At 42.7% G+C, this 21328-nt stretch overlaps 3 protein-coding genes across 3 annotated transcripts; 2 read left to right on the top strand and 1 right to left on the bottom strand.

Moving 5' to 3' along the window:
* Positions 1-61: 61 nt before the first annotated feature.
* Positions 62-11904, bottom strand: LOC115375707 (UDP-glucuronosyltransferase 1-1-like). The gene is made up of 10 exons (XM_030075230.1): positions 11683-11904; positions 7917-8706; positions 7550-7613; positions 7322-7470; positions 4230-4357; positions 3241-3334; positions 3005-3130; positions 2442-2529; positions 1095-1314; positions 62-936 (listed from the first exon to the last, which is right to left on the bottom strand). Exons 2-10 carry the CDS (start codon positions 8421-8423, stop codon positions 666-668), a joined length of 1647 nt encoding a protein of 548 aa, XP_029931090.1. The 5' UTR covers positions 8424-8706; positions 11683-11904; the 3' UTR covers positions 62-665.
* A 185-nt stretch (positions 11905-12089) lies between these two features.
* Positions 12090-16378, top strand: LOC115375285 (uncharacterized). Its single transcript, XM_030074697.1, has 6 exons — positions 12090-12236; positions 12607-12673; positions 12942-13435; positions 13899-13974; positions 14605-14718; positions 15443-16378. Exons 1-6 carry the CDS (start codon positions 12185-12187, stop codon positions 15837-15839), a joined length of 1200 nt encoding a protein of 399 aa, XP_029930557.1. The 5' UTR covers positions 12090-12184; the 3' UTR covers positions 15840-16378.
* Positions 16379-17508: 1130 nt separating this feature from the next.
* LOC115375286 (C-X-C chemokine receptor type 4-like) lies at positions 17509-20674 on the top strand. The gene is made up of 4 exons (XM_030074698.1): positions 17509-18426; positions 18633-18841; positions 18979-19262; positions 19868-20674. Exons 1-4 carry the CDS (start codon positions 18412-18414, stop codon positions 20461-20463), a joined length of 1104 nt encoding a protein of 367 aa, XP_029930558.1. The 5' UTR covers positions 17509-18411; the 3' UTR covers positions 20464-20674.
* The last annotated feature ends 654 nt before the right edge of the window (positions 20675-21328 follow it).

The following is a 21328-nucleotide window of genomic DNA, read 5'->3' as shown; positions in this document are numbered from 1 at the left end:
TTGAATTTATCTTTGATATTTTAAGTAGAGAGGATAACATCCGAACACTCAGCACAATATCAACACTACTGGATTTTTTTGATTTGTTTATTTTTTTTGTTTGTTTGTTTGTTTTGCGTGCCCTGATTCTCTTCAGCTGAAGTCAATCAGAAAGCTCTTCCCCATCGGCCCCCTCTGCCAGTTCAACATACTGAACTGGCCTGTAAGCTGCTGATGAGACCTCACAACCGACTGGTGGATGGATTTGTGTGTCAAGGGCTTTAAAAATAGCCGTTTCTTTTATCCTTACGTATGAGGGAAGAGACCATAATGAAGCATGGACCATTTAGGCTCTGTCAAATCCACACAGCCCCCATTACATTATCTGCCCTTCCATATGAGGCATGAGGTCAGTCAAGGTTGCATAGGACAAGAATCAGCTGTTGAGAGTATTATAGGTTGGTTGGAGATGAACGATATTCTGGTTTGCAGCCAATGGCCTCTGTCTCCAATGTTGACACAGACTGGCATTGGACTACACAGTCTCATATCAATGGATGATACTGATTCATTTTGAAGGTGTGTTTTAATAGTAAGCTTTATCTTTTATATCCCTTCACAAAGTCTGTTATGGCTGACTTTTGTAGATCTGCTTTTGATAATCAGTTGCTCTTCCTGCCTTCAGATTAGTCCTGCTTCCTCTTCCTGCTCAGCTTCCTAAGGCACAGTCTCATGCATCTCATGGTCACCATGACAACGAGCAGGACCACAGTAGCCAGCAGTGCCAGTACATCCAGGCAGTGGTACTGGACCCAGTTGAGGTCATGAGCAGCAGCTCTCAGATGTGTCGCCCCTTTGTGCCGCATCACAAACTCTGTCCAGTACACGGAGAGCTCGAGGGGGTCGAAGGGCCGGTCTTTATGAAGAGCTGAAAGCTTCTCCACACTCTCTTTATACCTGCACTCTCACACACACACACACACACACACACACACACACGGAGGGGAAGTGACAATGAACACAAAGTAGAAAACAAACTTTTCACAGTCAGGGTAACGTCTACATTGTGATGATGCAGTGAAAACTAACGTGTCAATAACATGAGGAACCCTCACCTGCTGTTATTGATGACATCATTTAGTCCCTGAAGGAGGGTTTCCACGGTGATGGTAGACATGTCCAAGACAACACCCACTCCCCTGCTTGCCATCCGATGAGCGTTGTCAGACTGGTCTCCATTAAGTGGCATCATCACCATGGGAACAGCATGACACAAGCCCTCATATAGACCATGTGACCCAGCATGAGTGATGAAAGCCCGAACTCCATGATGTGCTAATACACCCAAACACACACACACACAAAGTCAGATAGGCTTGCTGCCCACGAGGAGGCTATTACTGGACTGATTTTAAATGAACAGTTCACCCAAAAATAAAATTTTTGTCATCATCTGCTCATGTGCCGTCCAGTTGAAACGCAGGTGACGTGTAAAGCGACTGTGCGACTTCGTAGCAGCCTTCTCCAAAACAAGCCAATGCCTACCTCATTTCAGAGTTCAAAAACAGGCAAATTTACTCTGAGCAACAAACTGCATGAGCCAAGTGGAGATTTCTGAGGCCAAATGATTGCATCCTGAGTGAAAAAGTTACACCATAATTTAGTGCAAATCTTCACTATCCATGGTATATTTGGTGAAAAGGAGAGTGGATAGACAACAGCTATAAAGCGGTGGCATGCATCCTGCCTCCAAATGCCAAGAGTAAATCTGTTTTCCATTGATAAGACAAATGAACCTTTATTGCCCTGAAAGGAATTTGTCCTGCTCACAAAGAGCAACATTAAAACACTGAGTAACACAGCAACACTAAAGCAACACTAAACAAGGGACCCACCAGGTCACTGCACAGACAGGCCATCTTCATCGAATACAATAATTAGACAAACCAGTAACTAAAGTGCATGACTTGTGGGTAAAGTAGAAGGGTGGGCAAGTGCTTAGAATAAGAAATCGCTATAGTTTAACTTCTGGGTTTTGTTTTCATGTTGTATGCTCCTTGGGATGAAAGAAGTGATGGCTCTTTTTGTTTTGGGTCTGGGCATCGGGAACCTTCTGCGACCAGACGGGAGGAGGGTGCACTTTGGGAACAGCAGGTGAGGTGGATCATCAAATATCCTCTGATCAAGTTTGATTGTATACTTTTTGAGAGTTGGTAGATGCTCTTTATTTGAGTTTCTGTTATTCTCCCCTTGACTCCAGTTGAAGGCGCATAAGCTGTTCCCCAGCTCACCTGTGTTTCAAATGGCAACAGGTGTGACCAGATAATGATGAAATTTTCCTTTTTGTGTGAGTCATTCCTTTAAGTTACACAATAAAGCACATCTTTGGTGCATTTTGCCTAGTCATACCTAAATTGTCACCTCGAGTAAAATCTGTTTATGTTGCAGTGGATTTAAAATACCTAGTAGTTCATTCTGTGGTACCCATTTCATCATCTTCACATTTTCTGGGACATCGTCAGGAACTGGCCCTGTGTATCTCCATATAACCTGTTATTGAAGGCAAATTCTTATTTTTGTTAATGTTCATCAATTACATTTTTGTGACTGACTGTGTTTTTTATTATAAACACAAAATAGAGGTCCTACACACACACACAGAAGGATATTTACAAATATATTAGATCAAGGATGAGCCATATGTAGCTAAAATCTTTGACAACTAGATATGCAATAGAGAACAAAAAAAAAAGATTAACTTAGCAAAACAGATGAATAAGGCCTAAATTTGTATCTCTGTGTGAAAGAAAAAGCAAGAGAACGAAAGAAAGGTTAGAAAATTAGAAGAGGAAGGAGCCAAGTCAAAAGGGGTCAGCAAAACAAAAACAGAAAAGGGGAGATAAATAAAGAAATATGAGAAATGGGGGGAAAGTAAAAAGAGAGAAAAAACAGAGACATCATCGATGACACACTATTTCTCCTCAAACCTGTGATGTGTTGTGTTTAGACAGTTACCATACCTTACCTTCTGTGGAATCTGTCTGAAGGCCTCGAGGAAGACAGCGGCTATTTCTTCAGGCAGAACAGACACCATAGAGCCCAGGGTGAACACCACAAAGCCGTGCTCTCCTGACACCCAGGACTCCAGATCCTACAAATATACACATGTACACACAGTCACAGGTGGCATCTGTCTCTGAACTTTTTTTTGGTCTTAAATGTAGTCTAAGTGTAAAACACACACAAACACACTGGCCTTACCTGTGGCAGGGGGTTTCTGATGTTGCAGCTGATGCCGCCCACAAACACCATATTAGGCATGAGGGGGCGAGGGAAGTCTAGTATGGTGTCAGTCCTGTACAGAGTACCACAATATTATACACTGGATTGGATAGTCTTTATTGTACCCGAGGAGTAATTTGTTCTGCCAGCAGCAGTCACCACAACCAATACATACCATAAAAAGATACACATCACATAAATGCATATAATAAACACAGTAAACGTTATCATAATAAAATCTGCAATGAGCTATAAAAGTACTTCGATTCTTTGTTCAAGTGTGTCTGTGTGTGTGTGTGTGTGTAATACTAATCATCTAATCTCAGAAATCTGTTTGATTTGGCCCACAAGGAGATAGTGTGCTTAAAAACTCTGCATGACGAAGGTGTTGGCGGTGCACCAGGGTGGCCTTTGCCCTCGTGAGGAGCTCTAACTTGATAAACATGGCCAAGATCACTCATGCTGGTGCCAATGGTCTTTTGGCAAAGTTTAACATTCTTTTCTGTTTTTTTTGTTTTGTTTTGTTTTTTGTTTTTTTGAGCATTTCTGCATTATTGGACGGTCACAGTGGAGAGAGACAGAAAAGACAGGACAGAGAGAGGGCATGACATGCAGCGAAGAGTCAGGGGCTGGATTTGAATCCAAGCCACTGCAGCTTAGCGTTAATATTACAGTATTTTACTATTTTGTTAACCATGCTCACAACCAACAAAATCACTGCAAAAGTTAAAATTGACTCAATAAAAGAAAAACATTTTCAAGAGCGATTTGTCAACGTTAAAACTTTCTCAAGAAAAAGTCTCTGATTGTGTTTTTGCAGATGGAGTTGGTGTTGGCATTAAAAGTCATCCAGGATGGTGCCAAAAACACCTTCATTGGCCAACTGTCTCCACAGCTATAGACACAGCACAGTATATCACAGAGTTGTGTCATGTGTATTATCAACATATAAACTATGTGAATATTACCTGAGCAGCCAGATAGCAGACTCGGACAGCACTTCAGCGACACCCACCTCCTCTCCCAGGAACTGATAAGCTATTTGGTCGAAGTGCCAATACAACAGCCGGCATAGCAGTGGCTCCAATAAACTCATCTGCAGGTCAGAGTCATCAGAGGACAGTGAACTTCATGAACTAGCATGATAAGGAGTTTCATTACCATTTGGTCAGCTGATTGTTAACCATGCTAAATATGAACTCATGGCTTTTAGAAAAATACAGCTGTGCTCGGTACGCTTTTACAACATCTCACTAATTTCAGATAAACTGTGGCCCCCAGCTGTGACGCTGACAGACAATTTATGTTGCAGTTGATTTAAAATACCTACTAGGTCATTCTGCGATGCCCAGTTCATCATTTTCACATCATCTGGTGTGATTTTTGACTCTAGCCTCTCTCTAGTTGCTTCTATCAAAATGCAAAATCAAAATTGCCTTTATCACCTCTGCAGTAGTGCTAAAAATTAGTGATCGTCCGATCCGATCCACTGGATCGGTATCGAGTCCGATCCAGGCCAAAATGACTGGATCGGGTATCAGATTTTTTTTTATTAGAACCCGTCCGATCCGATCCATAAGCCCAAGCTATCTCATATATCCTCAACTTTACTTTGCGCGACAAGCCGTAACACAGACGAGCTGTCGCCATGGTTGCCATGTGCCTGTGTTTTCGTCACGTGAGCAGAAGCCTGCAGAGCTGTAGTCATGTCCTCTACTGTACTCTGTTAACTATATGAGTGTCTCAAGGGGTGGTAGCAGAACCGGACATTTTAACACAACGGACTTAATAAAGCATCTGAAGAAGCATCATGGAAAGGAGTACGGAGACTTTTTACAGGCGAGTGCAAAGAAAAACGAACCGTTTTTTTGGGGGGGTGCAGCAAATCTTGGGTCCGTTTCACAAAGCAGGTTTAGTGAAAAGTCTGTTAACCCTGAAATGAGGGAAACTCTGAGTTTTCTGTTTCACAAAGGGAGATAACTCAAAGCAGAGAAAGAGGGCTAACTCTAGCCTGTTTCACAGAGGGAGGGAACTGAAGCTCTCGGTCAGTTACCGCAGTAACAGACTCCATGAAACTAACCTGGTCGGGACCAGGTTTTTCTCATGAAACCTCGAGTTTCTCTCTGTGTCCGCCCTCTTTCAGCCACACACCGTATTTAACTTCCTCATTCATTCAGTCAGCAGGCGAGTTTTGGCTCCGCATATTGGTTCTGCCGTCTGTTATTTAAAAAACAATAATTAAAATACAGTCAGTAGGCCTTTATTAGAAGTCCATTAGTAGTTAGGTGGCGTCTTTTTTTCACGAACATGGCATGTCCTTTCGACAAAGATCCCGTGGATGAAGGTGCAGTGTTACTGCGCAGAGAATTAAATATTCGTCGGGAGATGGTCATAAGACCGCGCATAGATGTTTTAGCATTTCCAGACAATTATCTTTTTGAGCGTTACCGTTCTAAATGAAATAAATTAATAGGCCAGCGGTAATTCAAGCAGTTTTCCCCTGTAATATTATTGATTGCAACGGACTACATTTAAACTTACGCACTGACCCGAGCATGTTCTCCCATGCCGTCTCCCTCTCCTTTGCCGCTGCAGCGGTGTTGCACTTTAAAAAAAAAAAAAAAAAAAAAAGTTCAAACTCGCTGTATGAATGCATTAAGATTTCCAATTCAATTGGGGTGAAAAACGCAGCCCAACGCTTCCCCGTTGCCATGGTGACTCGTCTTATAGTTGTGCACGCGCTTAACTCCAGGTGAAACTGCTCCGAGTTGATAAAACTAACTCAAATGCAAAATTTGCACCAAGTTGCACTTTTATTTAGTGTTACACATGACTTCAGTTGTTGTCACATATTTTCCTTCTTTCTTTAGGGGACCAAAATAATTGTTGTACAGTGAATGTGGTGTTTTTAGATGTCAGTATCAAGAAATTACATCCACGTATTATTAACAACTTTTAGAGTGACAAAAAGAATCGGATCGGTATTGGTATCGGCCGATCCTCAAGGCTGCAGTATCGGTATCGGTATCGGATGTGAAAAAGTGGTATCGAGCCATCCCTGCTAAGCAGAAGTATTCATACAGTTCGCAGCAGAGGAGATTTTGAAGTCCTCTTACTGATTTATAAGCCTCGACATGGGCTCGTGCTGGCCTACAGTCCCTATCTGTCCTCGTTTCACCTCATACGTCCCATTTTCTGCCTCTTCTGTGTTGGAACTGATGGCTCCTGTCCTGCCCTGCCTTTAGTTGTGTTTATTTTGTCTGCTAGTGTGTTTGCTTTTGTAAAATGCCTTCAAAGTTTGTAATTTGCCCATGTTTTATTCCCTGCCTTCCATGACTCATGATGTCCGATTTTTCCACTCTTTCTCTGTTTTACTCCAGTTTGTGCCCTGCTTTTATTCTGCCTTCGATAGGTTTTATTAATACGCCTGTGTACTTGTTCTACTCAGTATTACTACTTATTTATTAGGTTTTTAATGTGCCTTTGACTCACTGCCACTTAATACAAAGGGAAATCTATGTAGAAAGACGATGAAACCTTTTCAATAAATTCCAACATTTAATATTTTTGGTCCTTCATTCCTACCACTTGGCACCTTATAGTCACAGTCTGCAATGTAAATGTAAATAAAGCTCACATAAAATTAAGACACTTACCTTGGGGTTGTACAGATATTTATTCACAGACTGAGTGAGCTCTACATGAATGGCAGTTTGTGGGGGCTAAAAATTAGTTTCACCCATACATTGAAGCTGTAACATTTACCTTGTTTGTTAAAAGTTTAGCATCTTGAGTTACTTGGGTGTATACTGGGGAGAGAGGGGCCTAACATGACAAGTGTGCCCAGCGGCCCCATGATGGGTTAATCTGGCCCTGGCAGGCAGATACCTTTTTAGCTATAGGAGCAGAAAATCCCAGTACTGCAAAAATACCTAATAACCTGGCCACTGAGTGTATAGCATTGCTCCCCTCAGGTCAGCTGACTTTTGAAGTTAAATATGCTTCAAGAAATTCCACCAATCTGTGTGTGCATGTTTGCCTGTAAGCTGTCTGTGCTCACCAAAGTGTTGATTACTCTTTGCCAGAAGTTCATTTTATCTGTGAATTTGGTGAAGAAGCGAGGGACATAGGAGGGAGGGGCGGGGCAGGCTGCAGACTTGGTGTCCAAGGCACATGGAATCCCTCTCAGCAAATTGACGATGGGAAGACCTGAGAGTGATTTAAGGAGGAAAACATGGAGCCATGAACATGACAAGACGAGATACAGACTAATATGGCGGCAACTCACCTAACTTCCTAGCTATTAATGAGCCCGTGGGCACCAATGGGTCTGTCAAGACGGCATCAAAGTGCTGTTAGAGTGAGAGGAAAAGAAAGGATTGGAGAGGAACAGAGGTAAAGTAACTGATTGGTACAAATCTTCCACAGAGTCAGATGGCATGTCAGATAATAAGGTAGGTCAGGTTTACTGCATAAACACAAAGGAATGTGCACTTCTTTCTGTCTCTGTGACTCACTCATGTCTTTCACTTCAACTTCAAGGTGTAAATGATGACTTCATCTGCAACCAACAAATTTTAGCCTCTGGAAGTTACAGCACAATCTACCCAGAGTTTTGTCTGTATGTAAAAGGCTCTGTACACACACTCCCTCACCTGCTGTGATAGATGTGAGATGACACTGGCGTTGAACAGCAGGCTTTCAGCAGTGGTATGGATGAAGCTTGTGATGTTCTTTATTTGTGAAAATCGGCTGTTTATTTTCTCCATGAAAGACTGTGTAGATTGGCGTAGTACTTCCATGTGCATGGACAACATTGAATCGATCTCTTTCTTGCCATAAGGGACAGGAAAAGTCAGAGTTTTGTAGTGTTTACCAGGGCCCATCCGCATGCTGACCTCAGGGATCACCACAGTGACCTGGTGTCCACGACGACCTATTTCTTCAGCAATGGCCTTCATACCCATCCAGTGACTGCCATCCATCGGTATCACCAGCAAATGACCAAAGAAAGAACCACTTGGACTCTCAGCAAGGCTTCCTCTGGCCTTCGTTTCGGGTCCGGTGTTTTCTGCAGCAGGTCGGCTCGCCTCATCTCCGGCCGCATTCAGCTCCTCAGCTACGTTCAGCAGCAGGCACACACACACTACTGCTTTCCACATTTTCTTTTTCAGTGTCTCGGTCCTTGATTCTATACCTCAATCAATCAAACGCAGAAGATAAAGTGAGGCAAAATGACGAGCAAACGGACTCCAAGAGCATGCAAGTGTCCACGTTTTTCTTCAAAGGTCCTTCTCGTCTCCCCTCTCTCTGATGTGAGGGGCCCTGTCAGCTCTCCTCCTTCTTTGGGTTGTTGGAATTCCTCGGCGAATTAGTCGAGTTTTATGTGTGTGTTCAAAGTCCTCCTTTACAAAAAAGGGTAACACTGGCAGCCCTTGAGCCTCTCTAGCATTTGGTGGGGTTGTACATGAGGTGAGAGAGATAACAAGAGTAGAAAGGTCATATGGTGTTTTCAGTGGTTTAGTTACTGCTATTCCTACATAGATTACAAGCACAATGTCACAGCTGATAGTTACTACACCTAAACAAAGCTCAGTGGAATTAGTAGAATGAGGCAATAACAGAACTTGATGCATTAACCAGCACCTGAGAGAGCAGGATGTCCGGTCCCGAGTATTAATGTCAACTTGAAATACCATCAGCGGAGGGGTTCCTTAGATTATTGTTGCATTTTTTTTTAACTCTACAGGAAGGTTCAACATGTTTGCTTGTTGTTGTTTTTTTATGGCTGATGCTGGTTGCAATATATAACAGAAGCTGCCGACAGCCTGTTTAAACTTTACTTTGAAAAAGAAAGGCAGAAAGAAACAAGAAAACTATCACTAGTGTGTATATATGTGTGTGTGTGTGTGTGTGTGTGTGTGTGTGTGTGTATATATATATATATATATATATATATATATATATATGTATATATATATATATACAGTACAGGCCAAAAGTTTGGACACACCTTCTCATTCAATGCGTTTTCTTTATTTTCATGACTGTTTACATTGTAGATTCTAACTGAAGGAATCAAAACTATGAATGAACACATGTGGAGTTATGTACTTAACAAAAAAAGCTGAAATAACTGAAAACATGTTTTATATTCTAGTTTCTTCAAAATAGCCACCCTTTCCTCTGATTACTGCTTTGCACACTCTTGGCATTCTCTCGATGAGCTTCAAGAGGTAGTCACCTGAAATGGTTTTCCAACAGTCTTGAAGGAGTTCCCAGAGGTGTTTAGCACTTGTTAGCCCCTTTGCCTTCACTCTGCGGTCCAGCTCACCCCAAACCATCTGGATTGGGTTCAGGTCCGGTGACTGTGGAGGCCAGGTCATCTGCCGCAGCACTCCATCACTCTCCTTCTTGGTCAAATAGCCCTTACACAGCCTGGAGGTGTGTTTGGGGTCACTGTCCTGTTGAAAAATAAATGATGGTCCAACTAACCGCAAACCGGATGGGATGGCATGTCGCTGCAGGATGCTGTGGTAGCCATGCTGGTTCAGTGTGCCTTCAGTTTTGAATAAATCCCCAACAGTGTCACCAGCAAAACACCCCCACACCATCACACCTCCTCCTCCATGCTTCACAGTGGGAACCAGGCATGTGGAATCCATCCGTTCACCTTTTCTGCGTCTCACAAAGACACGGCGGTTGGAGCCAAAGATCTCAAATTTGGACTCATCAGACCAAAGCACAGATTTCCACTGGTCTAATGTCCATTCCTTGTGTTTCTTGGCCCAAACAAATCTCTTCTGCTTGTTGCCTCTCCTTAGCAGTGGTTTCCTAGCAGCTATTTGACCATGAAGGCCTGATTGGCGCAGTCTCCTCTTAACAGTTGTTCTAGAGATGGGTCTGCTGCTAGAACTCTGTGTGGCATTTATCTGGTCTCTGATCTGAGCTGCTGTTAACTTGCGATTTCTGAGGCTGGTGACTCGGATGAACTTGTCCTCAGAAGCAGAGGTGACTCTTGGTCTTCCTTTCCTGGTGCGGTCCTCGTGTGTGCCAGTTTCCTTGTAGCGCTTGATGGTTTTTGCAACTCCACTTTGGGACACATTTAAAGTTTTTGCAATTTTCCGGACTGACTGACCTTCATTTCTTAAAGTAATGATGGCCACTCGTTTTTCTTTAGTTAGCTGATTGGTTCTTGCCATAATATGAATTTTAACAGTTGTCCAATAGGGCTGTCGGCTGTGTAGTAACCTGACTTCTGCACAACACAACTGATGATCCTAACCCCATTGATAAAGCAAGAAATTCCACTAATTAACCCTGATAAGGCACACCTGTGAAGTGAAAACCATTTCAGGTGACTACCTCTTGAAGCTCATCGAGCGAATGCCAAGAGTGTGCAAAGCAGTAATCAGAGCAAAGGGTGGCTATTTTGAAGAAACTAGAATATAAAACATGTTTTCAGTTATTTCACCTTTTTTTGTTAAGTACATAATTCCACATGTGTTCATTTATAGTTTTGATTCCTTCAGTGAGAATCTACAATGTAAATAGTCATGAAAATAAAGAAAACGCATTGAATGAGAAGGTGTGTCCAAACTTTTGGCCTGTACTGTGTATATATATATATATATATATATATATATATATATCTTTTGTAATGAAATGCGTGAACCAACTATTACCAAAGGAAACATAAAAATAAATAAAAATCTGAGAAAGAGAGACAGAGAGATTGCTCTCATATATTGTCAAAGAATATTCAAAATATTTTTAACAAAACAGCAAAATAGCTTTTTCATATCAGAGGGAATTCCTGACATGGGCACACCAATACCTGACCGATATTTATATATATTTATATAAAAAAAAAAAAAAAAAAAAAAAAGACATATCATAGGCTATTGGTAAACAGATTAATCGTCTAACCTTACTCAACAGGGTTATACAAATAAACTGAGCTACTCTTTATATTATGCATGCATGTAGGCCTATCCTGTGTATGTAAACTTAAGTGTACACTTTCTTAATTCATATGACTGCCCAGCTGTTGGCTGTAAATGCACCAACAAGTTGATGCAAACGAGGCAGAAGAAGGTAACTAACTATTCTGAGTGTTTGTTTGCTTGTTGTTGTTTTTTAATTACTGTTGCCCACTGTAATACACAACAGAGGCACCATGAAGGGGCATATGTATTAAATTATAAACTAGGGTGAAATGTAAAAACCTCCATGGTGGAAGAAGTATGGAAGTATGAAATGCAAACCCTTCAACGCCAGAACGGATTTTCATAAAGAACATGCATTTAGAGCTGGGGTGAAGCATGTAAAAATAATATTACAGTGTGTAGTGACTTGACAAAAAAATTAATTGATTAATTAAAAAAAAAAAAAAAAACAAGCCACTGATGGGCTGCTTACCAGTAGTTGCCTATAAGTGACGGCTCTCCTTTGTATAGCATGTCGGTAAAATAATTCACGATTCCAAACTTCGGTGAATTTATTTGTCCATCAGCTCTATCTATCCACGGTGGTGAAAATAGTTCACTCGCATATCAAATATAACTTCCATGCAAACTAATAGGTGGGTCAAAAAAAAAAAACTGTGCACTTTCCCCGGTAAACACCACACCTAGTCTGTGATTACTGCCTCCCATGTTAGTATGTTCCCTCTGCTCTAAATACCACCTACTGTGCAAAAAGGGAATTACACTGAACACACGCTACAACATATATACACAATGCAAACAACACAAACATGCCCGTAACGTTATAGAGTTGTGTAATGCATGCAAATCGCTGCAGGTGGCAGTAGTGCGCCGCAAGGCCGTCGAGTCTACCGGAAATTGAGAACGACGCAGAAGAAGAAGAAAGTCACAAGCGCCAAGTGCACAACAAGAAGAAACGTGACGTCGAAGTTTACATGCTGCACGCGGAGGAGAGGGCTTGGCGCCGCTCGCCGAAGGCTCGAGCCTGTACGTTGGTATTCGCAACCTCTGGTAACCCCTGGTAACCATAGCTACTGCTCGTGCTGCTGTCGTAGCCCCTTTAGCTAACCACCTCTGGCTTTTCTTGGACAGTTTTGTCGCTGTAAACAGTTGAAAATCAGTTGTAAACATGCGAAAATACGCGAACGAATCTGAGACAAAGTAAGTTTTTTAAAGTACGTCAACAAATCGTCGGTGATTTGCCACCTAGAAACCGTTTTGTATTTGTTTTTGCTGACTTACTCGAGAGCAAGTCAGTTGTTAAATAGCTTTGATCGAAGCTACCGGAGCTAAAGAAGGTTAGCCGCTGTGTGTGTGTGAGACATGTTTGTGTTGATGTGTGAATTTGAATTCACAGGCCTGCAGCTGGTAAAGGACTTGAGACGGAAGACTCCACTTCACTTCGATATTCATTCTCCATACGGGTAGAATACCTCATGTATGTTATCAGAACAATAAGTTTATTGAAATTTCTGTGACGCAGACTCGCACTGACCCACGATAACGTCTCATTTTTGTGAGATCACCAGTCTACAACACTATCAAGCCCTTTACTACCTGAACTGCCACACATTGACACACTAAATTTATGTACTTAAAGATGTCTCAGACCTTCATGCTTTCAAAGTGGCTGATTGCAGTTTATTGAGAGTTGTGTCGTTTCTCTCTGTGTACATTTGGGCTCTGTTTTAGGTCAGTTGAGTATTGTTCGAAGCGGAAAAGCCTCATGTATTCCACTCGCTCCTCTAAACTCCGAAAGTCCTCCAAGAAAGCCCAGAAGAGTCCCAGCTGGGGGGAAGACGTTATCCAGCGCAGGACGAAGGGCAGCAGATGGACGGGGCAGAGGGAGGCACGGCCTGCTGACGCCATGGTCATCTCAGATGACGGGACAGACCATGACCTCATCGACCTCATAGATGCTGAACAAGATGCAGAACATGGGTTCCAGGAAGATGAAGGAAAACCGATTGAAGTAGCAGATGAATCAGTGTCTAAGTCAGAGGATGGAGACAATGACTCTGTTTCTGGCCACTCGTTCTGCAGCACTGCCTCTGGTCCTTCTTTGCTGCATGCAGACAGTCTCGTGAAGCAGAGCTCGCCACAGGGCTGGTGCTCAGGCTGTCGCAAGCTCTACCAAAAGGCAAAAAAGATGACAACACCACTCAAAGACAAACTGTTAGACAATGGTGAGCACAAGCAAGCATAATAAAATAAAACTGAATGGCCCTGCAGGGGGAATTGGGTAATTCCAGCAGCAAATAATAGACAGAGCAAAGAAAAATGGAATAATAAGAAGAATAGATCAAGTGCGGTGTATTGGACATAACCAACAGTTACATGATTAGAATATATGAACTAGAAATATAAAAATAATTAACAGCTGTAGAACACACTAAAACAAACGTGCAAAATAAATGTCGTGAAAAATAAAAAAGATGCAAGTGGCATGCAACAATGACAAAATATTAGAATAATAAGAAGAAAGCATGTAAATTTATAAACATATATGGTATAATTAATAGATCTACAGAGGATCATCCACACCCTATTTACAGGAAATATTTTAGCTTGCATGTTTGTTGTAAAAGCATGTCACCTCAGTATATTTACAGATGTTTTGGTACAAAAACCGTCTGACTTGTCCATCAGATCCCACCTCCTTGACCTGTGACCAGTGGGTGCTGATGAAGACGTGGAGACCAAGAAGAAAGCGTAATGTCAAAGGGTAAATATTGCTTTTGTGTAAAATAGGCCTGTGTTTAGTGGATTCATGGTAGATCAGCAGTGCCCAGGAAATTTTATTGTTGTTCAACACACACGTAACCATGCTGATGTTGACTGCACCAGGTAGCGCTAGCCTGTAGAGTCTGTTGTTAGTTGGCAACATACACATTACAGGCTGGTGAATTCCTGTGCTCGTTCAGTCAGTTTGGAATAACGTAGCAAAGTAACTGCATCCGGGGAACTAATGATCGGTTTTACATTTGTTGTTCCGATAAACAACATTTACAATGTGTTGCTAAGTGACCCAATTAGCAAGACATTGCTACTGCTTTCACTTTCACTCTCAACCTGTGTGACCATTTTGACTTGTTGCATGTCCAATATGGAGCATAACATGTATGTTTGCTTTGTTTCCTATGACTGTTGATTGACTTCATACTTTTTGCAGCTTTTTTACCATTTCTAACTTCATGTTCTAACATAAGTTGTGTTGTGATACAAAACTACAGCCTCCATGATGAATAATATTAAGCTTGTAACTGAGTCTGTAAATAGAAGTCGATGACAGTAGACACTACATGGTACTGACATCATTAAGTTAAATTTTGTTCCATTAATTGTTTTTTCTCAGGAAGCTTTGGACCCATTTACGGCAGCTTAAACAACTCGGTGAAAAGCGACCTGTGTGGTGTGTGGGAGGGAGAGAGCAGTCAGCCTGCTCGAGGCCACACACGTTCCTCCAGAGGTAATATAATACATCTATTCTGAATTGGAAAATATAATTAAATGAAAAGTTATGCAGTGGAGTAATGAGACAATAGTAGAACTACAAAACTTTGGATTAATAGAATTTCAATTCATGATTCAGCAGTTGGCGATTCAATTCAAGAATGTTATTTTCTGTTTTGGAATGATTTAACTCATGTTTGTAAACAAATGATTTATGTCAACGATCTGATTTAGAAACTTTTAGGCAAAATTTTGCATGTTGAATATATGTGTGTGCAATAATGTTTGACCATTTGCTTTTCTTTTGAAATTTTGAAAACTTTCACACAACACGATTAGATTTACTTGAATATTTTTTATTCTAGGAAAAAAATCAATTCAAAAAGGAATTCTTGGTAGTCTGTTTGAACACAACTTGGTCATTTTTTAAGAATCTTGAATGATGTAAATCAGTGCCTTACATATCATCCCAGGGCAAAGTCAGAATGATCCATTCTGTTCCTTTTTATATCAATCAATGCAGTGAATGAATCATTGCACCACCAGACCATACACTGTGTGGAAAAAATGATGTATGATTTTAGCAAAATTACATTATTTGCACTATGTGACAACATTTGTCATTTTTTTGCGTTCTAGCAGGCTAGTGCTATTGCTAGAAACATTGATAGATCATTGCAGAGCACCAAAAGGAGTCAGTCAGCTGGTTTTCATAAAAAAAATTGAATGTATTATTTCAGGAACCTTAGGCAGTGTGTCTGTGTGCCAGTGAAAAGCAAGAGGAAGACAAGGGGGAAGAGGAAGAGGACAAGAGATCATGCCCTGGGGCCACGCCTCACAAAACAGAAACGTCTCCACAGCAGCAGTCTTCAACAACACACTGAGAGCAAAAGTGCCCACAATGCTACTGTCAGTCTTTGCCCAAGCAGTGCCAGCAGCAGCAGTCCTGTTTCCAGTGATGATAAAACTGACACACATGACGTCATCGAGGTGGTTCCCACCGCAGTCACTATGGACACCAGCCCGCCAGCAAAGGCCTCGGCTCCACATGTGGTGCGAAAGGTACGAGGTGGTTTCAGAGACTTGCTTGCCCAACTCCGTGGCAACAGCAGCGTGGTCATTAGGGAGACGCGTTAGTGATGTGACGTTTACCATCTATTTGTTTGTTTCTACCTTTGTGCAATCTTTGACGTAGCTTTATTTAAATTCTCAGTTTCCAGTGTTGAGGTTTGTTCTCAGTGTTGAGAATTAACCTGGTGTAAATATTTGGAGCCATGTCTCTGTTTCATAAGGGTCTTCATCTGAGTAGCGAAGTGCTGTTTCAGAAACATATTTAGTTCTATTTATTTTCTGAAGCCATATCTGTAAAGATGTGAAGGTTCATACAACAGGGCAAATGTTAATAAATGCATTGTTTTGTTTTTTAATGTTGCAGTTCTTAAAGCATCCCTGTAATAGGTTGACTTACCAGTTGCCTTCACAGTAGCTAAATATTGACCCTCTTTGTAAATTTAAACCCTGTTTGCCCAGTACTTTAAATGTGTGAGAATTCCTGCTGGTGAGAAATTGGTAGCCAGAAGCGAGTGGGTGCTGTTTGAAGCACAAGGTTTTGTGTGCTAAACTGTTATTTTTTAACATTTAGACACAAAATGGAATAAACGCACACCTTGAATGGAGTAGAGCGCTCTTCCCTCTTAAAATCAACATCCCAGGATGGTCTGGGCAGCGGTCAGTCACTTTTATGCGTACCGCTTCCAGGTTACTGGCGTAGATTCGATATAAAACAACTTGCCGACTCTGAGGCAAAAAGTGTTGCAGTGAGGAACCAAGCACTGGACAAATGTTATGGGTTTTGGCCAGTTTCCATTTAAACACTTTTATACCTTGTTGCTAATGTCGAATTTTGACTGTTGTCTCAGCCTCCCTGTAACACAGCAGGAGACACAGATTCAAATGTTCACCTCTTGCAATAATTTATACTTTCAGGTTACACAGCACAACATATCTGAACAGTTCTCAAGCAAGTGTGACCCGACTTGTCACCATAGCAAAAAACTAAAATCGTCATTGTGATCTGCACCAGCCAAATGGCCGTGGCAAACAGTACAATGACTGTTATGCTCCATTCATGTTCTGGGTATGAATCATCTGCCTGTTGAGTGTCTGCAGAAGCCCACATGGTGGCGCCATTTTATGGAGGAATTAGCAGTCCTGTCAATGGGCTGTACTGCCCTTTGCTCCACCAGTGCTGCAAGATTAAGACAACCCCAAACAGTCAAGGTTTTAACTGTTACTGGATGCCACCTAACTTGTTCACCTGAGTGTGTGCCAGGATCTCTCTGAGAGCCAGTAGGTAACAAGAGACAATAGGATCGGCTGGGACTGCAGGAAGGATGAGGAAAACGAGAAGAAGATAAGGAGCAGGGATGTTCAATCTTGAGTAGAGCAGGCTGGGGGGCTGTTTACCTATGGGATTAGTGCACTGGGAGAGGATGAGGGATTAACACCCAGAAATGGCTGGATGTTATCAGAAAATGTGCCTACTGTGGTTTGAGCAAGTTTTATTTTTGTGTATTATTTTAAAGTATAAATATATTAAAAATAAACCTACCAGTATTTCAATTTGAATAGATAAGTATCTTTAAAATAGAAAATTACTATGCAAAAAAAATCTCTTAAGTACATGTCTTTTTAATGAAATGTTTTAATAATTAAAATGAACAAAGAGAGTATTACCAATGTAAAATAAAAAAGAAGAGATTCTTTTAATATTAAAAATCCCAGTTTTTTTTTGTTTTTTTAAAAGCTCCCATTCATATAGGAGAGGGAAGACATGAACATGCTGGTGTCTGATATTTAAAAAAAAAAAAAAAAGGCTGATATTGGCCAGACAGAGTGGGTCTAACCCTGCTAATCCACCCGGCATCACTCGAGGCTGTACGTGGGAGACTCCAGCACTCCAGAGGGATCTGCCAGCTTCTGATCACACCAGTCTTGAAATGGGCTACTGGACCATCTGTTTTGCACAGAGAAAGGCGACAGGGTAGCATCACAAACACACACACACATACACACACACACACACTCAGTCACAGTTCATTTACGATGAAAGAACACAAGGAGCCTACCAGCCTGGTATTTGCCAGAACAGAGAGCAGGAGAGCTGATAACCATCATCTCACATTCACTCGCAGAATATCACACTCACCCCTCTGTCTCCCTCACCAGCGGTCATGCATTTGTGCTTGCATGCACCATATTAAATGATGACGCAAGTAGGACAAGTATTCTCACACTCCAGTGAGAACAGAAACTGGCGTGACCCTGGAACCTGCCCTGTTTTAACAGACGGCAAGGCTCAGAGACAAAGCTGATCTAAAACTGATTTTGAATTCCCTCATATTTCTCCAGTCATTGTTTGATTATCATCCACCCTCTTTCCTATGGCCAAGAGGTCCTGATTATGACAAACCAGGGGTCTCAGGGCCAAAACAATTCAAACACACACACACACACACACAGAGCAGGGTATCCTGCGATACTATCAGCACCTGACACCTCGAAAACAGGAAAAACATTTCAGCAGGAACACAGATGTGTGTGAGTGTTTTGGGGGAGGAGCAGGAGCAGCGCTATATAACCTCACCAGATAGAAATCTCCTCTTCACTCCACACTTGGCCAAGAAGGGAGAGAGGCATTGTCTCCATCATGTCTTATTATGAGGTAAGGGTCCTGCCTGGTGTCTATATTGAAACACAGGAGCTTCTATTTATATGCATTGTGTGAGATATCCGGGGAAGGTTTGAGACTGGCACGTTACCAGTTGCTGTGTTTAGGATTCAGTGGGATTGCCTTCTCTTTTACTTGCTCCTTTATTCTGTCTTTAAACTCAATATCCACTCCATTCACGTTGTGTCTTTTGTCTCCAGCACATCGTCTTCGATTATGACTTGAACGACACCGGCTCGGGCTCCGGCTCTGGGGAGCTGGGCATGGATCTGGAGGAGCCCTGTGACCTGGAGCAGGTGGTGACCCCTGACCTCCAGCAGGTCTTCTTGCCCGTGGTCTACGCCCTCATCTTCACCCTGGGCATCACCGGGAACGGCCTGGTGGTCATGGTGCTGGGCTGCCAGCGCAGGTGAGAAACCGGACGTGGGATTTTTTTTTTTTTTTTTTTTTGCAGCTTGTGCACTATGCAGAACATTTCAGTGCACCCCGTGTGGACATGTGTTTTCTGGCTTTAGTGACGAGACGATGAAATGTGTCACTTTGCAGGTCGAAGTGCAGTCTCACGGACCGGTATCGACTCCACCTCTCGGCTGCCGATCTTCTCTTCGTGCTGGCGCTGCCCTTCTGGGCCGTGGACGCGGCTCTGGCCGACTGGCGTTTTGGAGAGATTGCGTGTGTCGGCGTGCACGTGATCTACACGGTCAACCTGTACGGCAGTGTGCTCATCCTGGCGTTCATCAGCCTGGACCGCTACCTGGCTGTGGTACGAGCCACAGACACCAACACTGGAGGTCTGAGGCAGCTGCTGGCACACAGACTGGTGTATGTGGGTGAGTGTCTAAACCATTTCAACTTGCTTTCTGTCTGTCAGGCCTTCCCGCCTCTTTCTGTCTCATCTCATCTCATCTCATCTCATACCTTATCTCTCTTAATCCCTCATCTAACCCCATTCTATCTTTCCCAACAGCCCTCTTTGTCGTGAGATTCACTCCTCAGCAAATGATTTGGCAAGATTTAGCAAAAATCCCAAAGAGAAAAATGCATCAAACAGTATCCATGTCTCAGAAAAAGTGGAATAAACATCGGTTGATGTTTACATTTTACAGTGTTTATGAAGCAAAATATGGCGCCAGCTTTTTCAGGCTACAGCTCTTTGACCTTAGTTCTAAGATCCAATTTTAAGTTTTCCTTTTCTTAAGCATGATCAGAGATAAATGGCCTAAACAGAAAAACGTCATCTGAATAAATTCCAGGATATCCATGTTTGTGATAGAAAAAAAAACACTAAATGCAACCAGATGCAAACTTTTCCATCTCTAAGGCAGGTGCCAGGTTCCTTTTTCCTACTCCACCAACTTTCTTCTCACACTGAACAAAGGAGATTTTTCTTCGCTCCCACAATCACTCATCTGAGTTTATCTCCCTCTCGCTCCAGGTGCATGGTTGCCTGCTGCTCTGTTGGCAGTGCCCGACTTGATATTCGCCCGCACCCAGGAGGGAGGAGAGGGGGCGACCGTGTGCCAGCGGTTCTACCCACAGGACAACGCTCCTGTCTGGGCGGCCGTCTTCCACCTGCAGCTGGTCCTGGTGGGTCTGGTGATCCCCGCCCTGGTTCTCCTGGTGTGCTACTGCGTCATCATCACCCGGCTGACCCGAGGCCCGCTGGGGGGCCAGAGGCAGAAGCGCCGGGCGGTCAGGACCACCGTGGCCTTGGTGCTCTGCTTCTTCGTGTGCTGGCTGCCCTATGGAGCGGGCATCTCCATGGACGCCCTGCTGCGCCTGGAGGTCCTGCCCAGAGGCTGCGGCCTGGAGGTGGGGCTGGGCGTGTGGTTGGCGGTGGCCGAGCCGATGGCGTTTGCCCACTGCTGCCTCAACCCGCTGCTGTACGCCTTCCTGGGCGCCGGGTTCAAGAGCTCGGCCCGCAGAGCGCTCACGCTGAGCCGGGCCTCCAGTTTGAAAGTTTTACCACGAAGACGCACCGGAGCCTCCACAACCACAGAGTCAGAGTCCTCCAGTTTACACTCCAGCTAGTGTTTGTGTGTGTGTGCATGTGTGTTTGCGTATGTGCATGTTTGTGTGTGTGTGTGTGAGGATGTTTACACAAAGTATTGAAGAGAGCAAGGAGCAGTCTGCTGGCCCACGACTTGTCCTCCCCTCTCTATCGCAGCATTCGAGCTTCTCTTGTAAATAGTGTTTTTTAGGATTGTTTTGCTTGTACACACTCTTGTACTTTTGTAATAAAATGCAAAAACAGCTATTTGTGGACGTGTCGTTACTGAGACCATTCTCTCGTTTCCTGAGTGAAACAGGGTGAACGCCTGGCTTGCGTTTAACCACTAAATCAGATCTGAAGCCACAACTCTCTCTCTATATTCATGTCAAAGGCTCTTTATTGGCATGAAATATGTAAACACACCAGAGCATAAAGAGTATACAATAAAAACGTAAGAGAAAAGATAGCAACGGCACAAATGACACAGGAGAAGATAATAACATGACAACAAGTCTAAACAGTTTATATGGTTGGACGTAGGACTTCCTTGATTACATCTCTGTAAACCTGCTCGAGTCTCTATTCCAGAGTAGGAACTAAACTCTTGAGGCCGGGGATACCTGCCAAGTCTATTTTAAGGAATTTCAACCTCATTAAATATTACATAAAACACATGGAGGAGTGCCAGGAAAACAGAAAGATGGTAGGACAGGCCCTACTCAGATTAATTAGATGTTAAAATACTGTTTTATTTTGGATTTTGTGTTTTTTTAGGTAGATGTACGAGATGGTAGATGTTGATTCCGATGAGAAACATCTCTCTTGAAATCTCCGAAGCTGTCAGTCCCTCTGAAAATGAAACTCGGTGTGTTTTCAAAGCTTGTGACGTGCATGTGCCAGGTG

Source organism: Myripristis murdjan, chromosome 17 (assembly GCF_902150065.1).
Source record: "Myripristis murdjan chromosome 17, fMyrMur1.1, whole genome shotgun sequence".
Lineage (NCBI taxonomy): Eukaryota > Metazoa > Chordata > Actinopteri > Holocentriformes > Holocentridae > Myripristis > Myripristis murdjan.
The sequence above is the reverse complement of the archived record's forward strand: the minus strand, read 5'-3'. Positions and strand labels throughout refer to the sequence as shown.

Coding starts and splice junctions, on each gene's coding strand:
- LOC115375286 (XM_030074698.1), top strand. Junction 18,842..18,978: donor GTGCTGGGCTGCCAGCGCAG/GTGAGAAACCGG, acceptor GTCACTTTGCAG/GTCGAAGTGCAGTCTCACGG. Junction 19,263..19,867: donor ACACAGACTGGTGTATGTGG/GTGAGTGTCTAA, acceptor CTCTCGCTCCAG/GTGCATGGTTGCCTGCTGCT.
- LOC115375707 (XM_030075230.1), bottom strand. CDS start 8,423: ATGTGGAAAGCAGTAGTGTGTGTGTGCCTGCTGCTGAACGTAGCTGAG. Junction 3,131..3,240: donor TCAGAAACCCCCTGCCACAG/GTAAGGCCAGTG, acceptor GTATATTTGTAG/GATCTGGAGTCCTGGGTGTC. Junction 1,315..2,441: donor ACCACAGAATGAACTACTAG/GTATTTTAAATC, acceptor TGGGTGTATTAG/CACATCATGGAGTTCGGGCT.
- LOC115375285 (XM_030074697.1), top strand. CDS start 12,185: ATGCTGCACGCGGAGGAGAGGGCTTGGCGCCGCTCGCCGAAGGCTCGA. Junction 12,237..12,606: donor CTCGCCGAAGGCTCGAGCCT/GTACGTTGGTAT, acceptor TTGAATTCACAG/GCCTGCAGCTGGTAAAGGAC. Junction 12,674..12,941: donor GATATTCATTCTCCATACGG/GTAGAATACCTC, acceptor GCTCTGTTTTAG/GTCAGTTGAGTATTGTTCGA.